Genomic DNA, 11,972 nt, shown 5'->3' with positions numbered 1-11,972 from the left:
TTTTAACATTAATGTACATTTCTGTATAAACATCAATTCCAAAGACATTCATATTTTTATAAAATTCTTTATATTAGTGGATCAAATTTGCTCTCAAGATGACCATCATTAAGGCAAATTACCAAAATTAAAGACACTGGTGTTATTCAAATTGATGCTGTTGTGGGTGAGAGCAGAGTTTGGCCCAGTAGGGTATATACAATTATATTTTCTGCATATATTTTGAAAGCCATAACGGATTACCTTGGAAATTGATAACATTGAAAAGGGAGTTTATCAAAGCAAATACTTTTAATTTGCTTCAGCACAGTCCACATCCAGAGGATGCATTTGCTCACCGACTGTTCTGAATAACCAGCCCGGTGACAGTGACGTGGTGATCAGCAAAAGGGAACCCATGTTGCATGAATTCATGCAGTACTTCAGCAGACCCAACCTGATGTGTGTGCAACTACTGTGACAGCAAAGTTACTTCACTGGGCAGCCATGCAAACTCACTGCACCATGAACCTCTGAAATTCTCCTGGTGGAGACACGTTTGTCATTGACATTAATATTCCGAAGACAGCCAAAAAATGGGTCTTTAACTGGAAGCCACAGTGTGTCCAAATTTGCTAAAAAAAAACCAAAACAACAAGGTAGAAAGAGCAAGTTAATAAAATGAGAATGATTTTAAAGAACATTAATTATTGCAAAGCTTTTGAAAGAGGGAGAATGATACAGGACTACATGCATGAACAGGAGCCTTGTTTTGGAAATGGAAAAAAAGACAGTGGGTACATAAAAAATAAGAAGCAATAATATTACCTGGAATTTTGCCAAAGTAGAGTGGCTGATGCACACGTCTAGGAAGAGAGGGTGGAAGTCCAGTAGTATAGTTACTCTGTGTGCCCACCTCTAGCTGCACCGTGTTCTCCTCCAGAGAAACTGCAATGAAGCAGGTAAATGGATACTCTTTCTCAACCCTATTGAAGGAGCAACTACGTATGGCACTATTTTTAAATAGCATCTGTCTTGAAATTTAACTCACAGGGAATATATATTTTATTTTAATTCAAAGTCAGATTGACACATCTAGCTAGTCTGGGGCTAAATATAGCCCAAAAACCTGCCTTATGTAATGCCTTGAATTAACAAAAGACACTTACATTGTTCTAAAGAGTATGCTCAGAATAAACAGAAGTGAAATTATTAATAAAAATCTAATGCTCTGTGCCCACCGTCCTTTCAAAGTTTCAAAAGAACGGGTTTGTACAACGTACCTGCAATAGTATGCCACTGTCCATCAAACAGATGTTGCTCAGGTGTGACTGATGTCTGGAATTCACCAGCACCACTATTTCCAGCAGCAATGACCTGTAAAAAAGTTGTCTTTTAAGTTATTGTGGCAAAGAAAAGAGCAACAGAAAAATACAGTACTTTAAGTAATCTACTAAACTTGTGATGGCTGGCTTTCACCTAGTTTTAAGTGTCACAGTCATTGTACACATATTTCAGAAATTTTCCTTTCCAAGAGGAAAGTCAATTTACCTAGTAGAATCCCAGGAGAGGATATTTGACAAATTTCACAAGCATAGATACATACCTTTGCCTCTCCCTTTCCATCTTAGAAAATTACATTCATTCTTTTGACATAAACTCTCTGAGACAAGGTCTTTCCTACTAGACCATCCTTTCCTTTCCCAAAGCAGTCACCTACATGCTTGGCATCTCCTGGGAGAATCCCCGCAATGCATTTCTCTGGCCTTTCGTACACTTTGGGACTACTTGTAGTTCACTCACGAAATTTGCAGCCTGACTATATGTGACATTTTGAACAAGCACCTGCTTCTGTTTTCTCACATCTTGCTTCTCATTCCTTATGCGTGCGTTATGTTTTTTCAACATCTTCCATGCAAACTGTCTTTTGGTGTGATGGTTCCAGCAAACTGGGTAATGGTCAGATAAGTGATATGCTGAGTCCACTTCCTATCAAGCTGATTGATGGTGCCCCGTTGACCTTTTATTCCTTCCTGTGGCATCCTGTCCGCACTGACGACAGCATTAATCTAAGTTACTGCTGAAGAAAAGTGGTCAATCTTGCCTATAAGGAGTCCCTAGCTGTCAATGCCCCTGCTTCTATGTGCTAGTTGTATCTTGAAACAGATCTGGGAGAAACTGATGACAAAAAGATAAATAATAAAACCTAATCTGGGAAGAGAAGAGCAAAACTGAACTTTCTGGTTCATGCTGGCTTAAACTGTGTCATGAGACAGCAGGTTCTGTGGAGCACTGACATCTTTCTATCTGATGTCTCTCCAGCAGCAGCCACAATAGTGTTGTAGTCCAAGATTCGTATTCTGAAGCTGTTACATTATGAAAAAGCAACAGTGATAATAATCACAACCATGACAAATCCATAAACTGAGGAGGATGCTAACAAAGCAAGACTGCTCAAGTTCTATAACAGACATGGTTATGGAGCTACATCAGTACAGCCACATGTTGACTGACATAGGAGTGGGAATAAGCCACAGATTTCTGCAGCCTCTGGGCAACACCCCAGTGGGTTTTTGCAAAGGTCTAGAAGCCTGAGAAAATTAAGACTGTGCCGTACTGCTGACCACTTGAGAAAGCATGTGCAAACTGATGTGCCCACAATGGAATCTGCTAACAGAGGCACAGAGACAGGTTAAATGCTCAATTTCCCATGTGATGGTTTTAAATAACTAAGGAATTTGTTTAATGTTATACCTATAGACAAATATTGTAACATGCAAGTCCAGAGTTCAAGGTCAGAATTTCCTCTGCTGAATAAGGACTATACAGCTGAAGTGGAAACACAGCCTATATTTACCTTTCCTTCTTCCATGTAAATAGTCAAGTAGTCGTCTTGCTTGCTTCCAGCATGGAGGAGTATACCGGTTGAACTCCTTGGTCGAATGGTAAATACAATCCTAAAATCCAAGCCCATCAGCAAATTACCTGTGGAGAATTAAACAGTGAGTAGAGGAATGATATTAGGAAGAGATAATTGGAAAACCAAATAAAAATAAATTAAAAAATCGTGACACGTACACACTTAAGATATAATTCCATATACCGTAATCTACACATCTTACCAATGGTGATATATCCTCCTTCATTAAAGAAATAAATCCCAGTGTCCATGGGAACATCCAGACATGGAAGTACACCATTTTTTTGCTGAGGTGCATTCATGACTTTTCCATTCATCTTAAAATTCCTCAGGCAACCTTTGAAACTGTTCATTGGTATATTCTGGAAACATATTTTAAAACATGAATATTAAAGCATGATGGCAATTTTTTAGTAAGAATACCCCTAAGTTCTTTTGGGCTGTATAAAGCCAACTGGCACTAAAGGCACTCAAACCCCATTTCTGATGCAATCAAAAGGCATTCCAAAAGTTTTAAAAAGAGCTTAAAAATGAAAGCAACAGTTGTTTTTTAGTTAACATAACTTCAGCTTGCAGAAATGATACTTCCCAATGATGTGTCAAAAAGACAATGCAACAGGAGCTGTGAAATCTCAAATACATCCTTCTCTTCCTAAGAGGCTGCTTATTTAAATCTGATTTTATAAAATGCCCTGCATCATTAATTGTCCAATTTTTAAAGTAGCAGGAACCACATATATTTCAGGTTAAACTCCAGTTCTACATTCATAATTCCTTAATGAGAAGGATTCCTTTGCTTCTCCACAGATTATTGCTTAGTCCACTGAAGTAGATATTCTGCTGGAAGATGGTATTCCTGGCATTACAAATGTGACTTTGGTCTTTTCTGGTTTTTAAAGAACAGAAATGAAAACAGTACGTGGCTGTTATCAATGTCTCAGCAACAACCACTGACAACATGGATCCAGCTGAGAGCTGGGTGAACAGGCAAGGAAAAAGATCTGTAATGAGTGGCTGCAAACACCAGTCACAGATGGTGCTCACTGGGTGCTTGGAAATATCCCACAAACTTTTACAACATAGAAATCCTGCACATTAACACTTTCACGTGTAATTAGTGCAGCATGGGGAGTGTATGGAGGTGGATGTGTCAATTACCTGTGTTTTCAGTGATGGCATCCCTCCCACATAGATTGGTGGCTTAATCCTGATGGTAGAATTTGTTTCTAATCTTTTGTGCTGGGCCCTTAGACCATCAACAACAAGGCGGATGTTCTCCTCATTTATGCTGAAGACAACCTATGCAGGGTATAAACACAGCCCAGTGAGAAACCCTATGGCAAATGAAAGCCACTGAAGATTTTTTTTTCTTTAACTTAAACACCATACTGCTGAAATATTTAAACTGAAAATAACATGCTGGGACCATCAGTCTCTATAAGCTCTCTCATAACAGAGACCTGAAAACCACCTGAACTTTCAGGCATAGGACTTAGCTTCAGATGGCCAGAATAAAACTTCTGATACCTTAAAAATACAATAGGCTATGCATGCTGAATACTAGCTGTGGTTTCACCACAGTTCCTGTGCCATACTTACAGTGTGCCATTGCCCATCATTGTATTTAATGCTGGTTTTGAGTTTGATGTGTGTTCTTCCAGAGCCAAGTGAAAAGACAAAACGTCCTTTTGAAATGTGGAGAGCCATATAAGAGTCCTCAGACCTTTCCTCCATGAAAACTATTAATCCTCTTGATGACCGAGTCCGTACATCTACAGAAAAGTGTAACCTGTAGTGGAAAGTAAGCAAAGGTCTGTTGTTAGTTGAATTCTTTCTGTTCTCCAGAAAAATGCCAGTGAAACTCCATTTGTGAAACACAGAAAAGCTTTTGGGTGGAATCATGGTGTTCTACATTGCCTGAATTTCTGAATGTGAATGGAAGTTGACATATTCAGGCTTAGGACTTGGCATCAATATGCACTGTAATTGTACACCACATCCAAGTCAATCTACCTAGTCTGGGTAAATGTTAACATACTAAAAAATGCCTGAACCTTTAAAACCACTCTTCTGTTATGCCCCAAGATATACACAAGAAAATCCTAACTTCTAGCACCCAAAGATTCAAGCACCTTTGACAATTCAAGTATTAGGATGAGAACAGAGAACATTTGTATTACCTGTCTGTAGACAACAGTGGAGAAAACATGTAGGATATAAAACTGTCGGGGATGTTTCCAAAGAGATATGCTTCACTGCTGACATTTAATGGATTTGGTAAAGTGTGGGTTTGCACATTAGCAGCTTTCAAATACCCACGGTATTTTTCATTCTGTACCTGCTCAGACAGAATTGAAACATTTACTATGCATGCACATGTTAAAAACCCATCATTTCAATATACACATTTAAGAGTTCCCACCTGAGGCAGTCAACAGCCTTCTCTAAATGACAGAGAAGCTGTTGTCATTCTGAACAGGAATGGGTTTAGCATGGAACTTCAACACAGAAAGAAGTTGCTTCAGATGTGAAGTAAAATAAAAACATCTGAATCTCAGTTCTGCAAACCATGGCTGTGCAGAGAAAGCCTTGGCTTCAGTATGGAGCAAAGATTACAGTAAAAATAAGCATACCTTGAACATCTTAAGCTTGAGAGGATTTTTAAATTCCTTCAGCAGCATTGGTTCCAGGTTCTCATATTTGCGGCAAGCTCCAAGGGACACACCAGTCTTCGCAGTATAATTAACAAGATTGTGAACCTCGGGGAGCTGACCCGTCCTAGAGTGATGAAAGCAGTAAGTGCCATGACATGGCATTCCTTTTCTTTAATGTAATCAACAACATATTGTAAAACTGTGTTCTGTACAAAATAGATTTCCCAGTGTTCTGATGTTAAAGTACCAGTTTTTATTCTTCAATGAAAAATGTAAGTTCAATGCTGTAGAAAGTACTCCCATTTGTCCTGGGTTTGTCCGTTTGTTTTTGGCTATGGAAAAAACTGATGTTTTGTTCTGATCTCTTCTACACAAATAAATTTATGTTAAAAGCTATATATTTAAGACAAACAAACAAACATTGCCATTGAAAAAAGGGGTAAAAATGACAGCAGCCTTGATTGAGTAAGATTTCTGGACCAGACTACAAAACTTTGCTGGTTAATTATGCATAACCAGTGGCAGATCAAGAAAAAATGGCAACAACAGATTCTGTTAACTCAATGATTCACTATCTCCTTAAATAAGATGTTCTAATGAGATTTGTCAAGGGGCAAAGCCCATCACCACTTAATATATAGTGTTACTATTATAGCTAAATTATCAGAAAGACTGTTGAAACCAAGTTCCTGTGTGTAAAAAGATAGTGTAAAAAGATAGTAACACTACCATTTTGTAAGTTATACAGAGCATCTCTAATCAGTAAATTGCAAAACACTTTACAATTAGGAAAAGCAACAAAGTTCCTTGCCCCTGGGTTTCTATTAGAGGAGTGGTAGAGTTGGGAGCAGAATCTGAACTTCGATTCTGGTCCAGTTCACCATTCACTTGCTCAGACTAGCTACAATATTAACTCTGAATCTATTTCTGTACTAAAAGCAATTTTCCAAATTCGTTTTCTTATGAGGAGGTTAATACACAGGTTACTTCATTGCCTTGCAGTGCTCTAAATGAAGATATAATTTGAGCAACCTGGTCTAGGAGAAGGTGTCTCTGCCCATGGCAAGGAGGCTGGACTAGATGATCATTAATGGTCCCTTCCAACCAAACCGTTTTGTGGTTCTATAAAAATCAAATCAAAATACACTATTGTTTTGTAAACTCTATACTTGTATAAATATTCATCAAAACTTAGCTAAAAAAAAAAAAAGTCTCACTGGGACATCACTTGTGACTGAAGGAATGGTTTTCTTTAAAGAACATATTTATGCACATTTTTTGTCCTAAATTTTTCCTGTAAGATGCTCTAATAATCAGAGAAACACGTGAAAAAGAGCTCTCTAACATAAATCACGCACATGATTTCTATACATAAGCTCTCATTTTTTTGTGTAACTGTTTTGGTTCCATCAGTAAGCTTTGCTCATTTCATTACTTGGCTTCCAGTGTAGATGCAACCTAGCAGACCTTTTTGGATGCCTTGTTGGGACACTTCCAATTCACTAAGTTGAGGTCAGTGTTTTATTAAAAGAGTACTAAACAGGTATGATTCAGTCTAAAATTACATTACATCTAAACATCAGATTTAATTACAGCTTGATAGCATGCATTATGTACGTGAATGAAAGGATATCTGGGGGCAGCAAAGTTATGCATTCATTAAGGCTTCATGTATGTAGAAAAAAAATCACTTTAGCAAAAAGTTACTTTAATATGATTAAAGAAGGAAGGCAGGCCAAAATATAAGAAACATTTGAACATTAGAACAGGCTTCCCAGGAAAGTGGTGGAACCACTATCCCTGGAAGGGTTCAAAAACCATGTAGATGAGGCCCTCAGCGACATGGTTTTGTGGTGGTCTTGGCGGTCCTGGGGTGATGGTTGGACTTGATGATCTTAAAGGTCTTTTCCCACTTAGTTGATTCTATGATTCTATGACTCTAAACAAAATTCTTTCTATGCCAAATACCTTTTTATAAAAATGTTTGAGATGCAGCCTTCAAAATCATCTCCACCAAACTTTATAGGTTCGATTAATGCCCGTGCTCTGGGAGAGTCAACCGATGCCAATTCCGACTTATCATCAACCAGTAGATGTACTCTGAAACCAAGTGAATAAAAATAAGCATGAAATCTAAAGAGATAATTATGAACCTAAATGAAATATATGTATTAAAAAAGAACCATTTGACAGATGCATTTGCTTGTTACATTATAATTATGCTAGAGCTTCATTAGCTTACTTCTGGAATTTTTCAGTACATGCTTATTGACTGCTATGAAACTGCTCTGCTTTTTCGTAGTAGACTCTGAGCAAGAGTTGAAGCTAGTACTTGAGTCCTACAGTGAAATCCTGGTCCCACTGAAATACATGAAAAAACTCTTACTGGCAGCTATGGGACAGGATTTCATCCTTTCTATCAAAATGGTGCACTTTACATGTTATTAACAGCTAGTACTGATAATATTAAGTTATAATTACCTGAAGTTATAGCCACTTAGGTCATTTTATGTGTTCTACAGAAATCAATATTATTTAGGAGCTTTTCAGTAAATTGTCTTTCCTGCTATCTGCATTAAAGATCACTATTGAAAAAACAGACACAATATTAGCTTCTTCCCTGGGCCTTTAACCACTTATATTACAGTGGCATATGTAAAGGCTATGGGAATGGGAAAAGCTCCAAGGCTCCAGCTTGACAAGCATTCAAAACTCACACCGTCTATAAAACACATGCATAGTGGTGTACAGCTGAAACATCATAGCTATCAGCATGCACATTCATAGACCAAAAATCTCCTTTTGCTTCATTATTTCAGCATCCTTTGCAAGCAGAGGCCTCTTTTAGCTGTGTACTGAAAGAACAAGTCAAACAAAATTTTAATCTTCTTTCTTCAACCACAACATAAAAGAATTAGGTAAAGAACTCACAGGTTGTTTGTTTTTCTGACTGTCACATAATGCATTGACCCATCTTCGTATTTCTTTTCCAATTTGATTTCTTTCTCTCCCATTTTTGCAATTACAAAGCCAGGTGTCAGAAAGATGGTAAGAATATTAGGCTATAAAAGAGTCCAACGAAATGATCAGGTAAATGCAAGTGCCTTTAGTTCTCCTTGATATTGCCATTTATACAGTTCTCAGTGGTCTCTTGTGGAAAAGAAATTTTCTTACACTAAATCCGCATTTCTCAGCCATCTAGTCCTAGATACTACACGAAGTACTGCACAAATAGCATAGCTCCTGTTTTAAAATACTTCTGCACTCTAATTTAAAATACATTTTAAAATAATTTTTACAAAAGCAGAGGATTCAGTTCTCCGCCTCTCAAATGCCCAGTGTGCACTCACTTCTTAACACCTCCAGCCAGCAAGAATGGGGTTCTGCTTGAACCTCCCCGCTTTCTGAGAGAACAGAGCAAAATTAACTGCTTTCCTCTGCATATTTGATAATGGTAATGTTCAGTGGGCAAAATGTCATTTTTTCCTGCAATCTGTATTAGGCAACAATTATCTTACTGGCATGGTGGTGATACAGTGTCTGAGCTACTCTGCAGAAGGCTCAAGATCAAAGCTCAGTTGCTCATAAAACTACTTGTTGGCTGAGTGAAGAAATTGCCAGGATGTGTTTTTCTAGCCTGACATGCAAGATGCCACGCTCAAAAGAGGATTATAATAGCTGTTTCTTGCTTTAAAATACAGGAATCTACATGAGATTTATGACACAAACTGATACCAAACTGGCAGAATCACAAACAGACATGACTGATCCAGAAATAACACCTATCACGTTTTCTAAGCTGAATATGTTTCATACCCATAGATTGTAATTTAAGAGTGTTCCAGTCGATGCCATGGTCTGAAATCCAAAGCCAACTTGAAAATCCTTGGGAAATGGGAAACCCACCGCACTCAGGCTCAGTGTTCCCTTCTTAGAGAAAGCTGCTGATCTGACGAGCTGAAAGATAGACAATGCTTTCAGGAATTTTCCTTTTAATCAGAAGAAATGACAACATGGGACAACAACTGCCCTACTCAACATAACTGTGACTGACTCCAGTCAAAACCAAGCACAAGGCAAACTGCAAGTACCATTATTTCAGTACAGAAGAGACTGAATTGGTTTCACCAATTAACTATGGTATGAGAAACTCTACAGGGAAATGAGGCTTGCTGAGTATAATGAGCTCTTCATCTCTAGCTACTCTTTGCATTGACATGATGGCTTTGAAAGTTTTCACATTTGGGGATGCAAAAGTGAACAGCTGAAGGAATGGCTCGTAAGTATGGAGCTCTGCAAATGAGCTACATAACTGAAACTGTGTGAGTCATAAGACACAATAATCCTGGGCCTTTTTGAACAAAACATGTTTCAATACATGAGAAGTTATACAGATACAGACAGAGAATAAAAGTCAGATCCTCTGCAGAGGGAAACAGCCTGCAAAGAAATTGCTCTGTGAAAGGTTTATATGCCACAAAGGGAAATCAAATGAGAAGAAACATTAAGGGCAATGCCATATTAAAAAGGGCAAATGGGATCATGCACGGATCATGCACCATGTAAGCGTCAGTAGGTAGAAGCAGAAGGGTAGTTTTCATCTCTCCATACAGCACTGGTTAAGCCAACCCTGAAATGTCACATTTTCCCATTTTAAAAAGAACATGGCAAAACTCAAGAGTGCACAGAAAATAATTATAAAACAAACAGATGGGTGGAGCAAGAACCTTACAACGAGTGTTTTTGGTGGAAGCAGAGTCTGCTTAGCTCTTCCAAAAAAACAACAACAAAACTATGTTGAGAGACCATTTAATTAGGAAGCATAAGCACATTGGTGAAAAATCCTGAGTAGTATTAAGTAACTAAGTATTCTGGTCTAATCAGTAACAGCAACTGGGAGCCAACAAGTTCATACGATACATACAAATTCTTAATTGTACACAGTATTAAGTAAAAGTGTGGACTGCTCCCTGGAGCAAGGTACCACAGTAGGGGTGAAGACTCCTTGCTTTCCTATCTTCATACCAACCCCAGGTTCTTGTAATACTACCACATGTTAACCAAGTAAAATTTTTGACCCAAGTAAAACATAATGATCTGATATTTATAGACAAACCAGAATCTGTAAACTCCAACAGGAAGTTTTTAAGGAACTTTGCTACTTACCTTCCAGTCATCTGAGCATTTCTTGCTGACACCAACGGTCTCGTCAAATACAACAGATGCAGTGTTAGGGTTTTTCACATTCTTCATGCAGCCCCGGAACGGAGGTGTGGATATATTAAAGCTGGTTTCAGGGAGAGAAAGGAAAAAGAATTCAGTAGCCTGGTATTTCACAGCACACAGCAGTATAGTAGCCTATAAATGCTGACAATGTAAGACATAGAAAAACAGAACAAGAGCAATCTTTCTTGCACACACATACTTCATGCTGATCAAAAACAATCTTAAGGATACAATGCAACAAATATCCCACCATTAGTCAAAAATTACAGATTATGATCATCTATTATTTTCATATTACATAAGATACCCAATACAGAGTGTGACAGAAATTGCCGAAGGAAAGAATTTAGATGGAGTTTCCATACAAAGCCTATGTATTACACTCTTTTTATAGTTACTCACTGCTCCCGTAGAGAAGACGGAATTCCACCTAGGTAGTACTTATTGAAAAGGAAGACATTTATGTTGGCTTTAATATCAGGGCTGACATGAACAGTATTCCTACTTCGGGCAAGCACTAAATGAATCTGAAATAGGTGAATAAGGAGAATTACTTCACTTAGCAGAAATAAAAATCATTTAGCAGATTCAAAGTACTCCCACAGAGCAGGACACAATGTGAGCTTTTTTTCCGCTTCTCTTGTTTACTAGTGACTTAAATCCAGAACAACTGCAGTAGTTCAAAGGTACTTTGCAAAATTTGGTCATACAGGCAAAGCAAATGCCTAAGACAAATGCTCTACTATCCAAATACAAGGTAAGGTTTTATTTTCCTCAGGCAGATTGTGCTAAAAATACACCTTGCCTAAGATTCAGATACTGCCTTCTGTTTGCAGTTGAAGATTCAGGATGCTGCCTGATAGAAAGACTAGCTCAGTCAGCTGGCTGGAGGTAACTTGACCCAGTATGGCACAAAGATTCCTTCCAGCAGACCCTACGACCTACACTGTTTAGTTGGAGAGGTAGTAAGGGGAAAGGGAGAATGAATCAACACAGCAAGCAAAGGTTATAACGAATGTCTTTACAATTTTACTCTGGCAGCGCTACAAAACAACCGCACTGAAGCTAAGCAGACAAGCAACAACAAAAAGACTACGTAAGAGGAATCTCTGTAAAGATCAGCCTGCCTGAAGAAATAAACCCTTAGGTGGTAAAAACACTAATCTAAGTATCAAACTAGTGTTAATAATAGC

General features: G+C 38.1%; 1 protein-coding gene across 1 annotated transcript in view; it reads right to left on the bottom strand.

Annotated features, from left to right (window-relative positions):
* Positions 1–468: 468 nt before the first annotated feature.
* LAMA3 (laminin, alpha 3) overlaps positions 469–11,972 on the bottom strand; it is a 103,591-nt gene continuing 92,087 nt past the window's right edge. The window contains exons 63-76 of the mRNA XM_010023076.1: positions 11,182–11,306; positions 10,720–10,840; positions 9,370–9,510; positions 8,485–8,615; positions 7,522–7,653; positions 5,533–5,677; positions 5,080–5,231; positions 4,499–4,688; positions 4,058–4,198; positions 3,102–3,261; positions 2,837–2,964; positions 1,263–1,356; positions 808–927; positions 469–614 (exon numbers count right to left, since the gene is read on the bottom strand). Of these exons, the coding sequence (XP_010021378.1) occupies positions 469–614; positions 808–927; positions 1,263–1,356; positions 2,837–2,964; positions 3,102–3,261; positions 4,058–4,198; positions 4,499–4,688; positions 5,080–5,231; positions 5,533–5,677; positions 7,522–7,653; positions 8,485–8,615; positions 9,370–9,510; positions 10,720–10,840; positions 11,182–11,306 (1,926 nt within the window). The remainder of the gene's footprint in view (positions 615–807; positions 928–1,262; positions 1,357–2,836; positions 2,965–3,101; positions 3,262–4,057; positions 4,199–4,498; positions 4,689–5,079; positions 5,232–5,532; positions 5,678–7,521; positions 7,654–8,484; positions 8,616–9,369; positions 9,511–10,719; positions 10,841–11,181; positions 11,307–11,972) is intronic.

This window comes from Nestor notabilis, unplaced genomic scaffold (genome assembly GCF_000696875.1).
Source record: "Nestor notabilis isolate BGI_N333 unplaced genomic scaffold, ASM69687v1 scaffold12790, whole genome shotgun sequence".
NCBI lineage: Eukaryota > Metazoa > Chordata > Aves > Psittaciformes > Psittacidae > Nestor > Nestor notabilis.
Note: the sequence above shows the minus strand (reverse complement) of the source record. Positions and strands in the feature narration are given on the sequence as shown.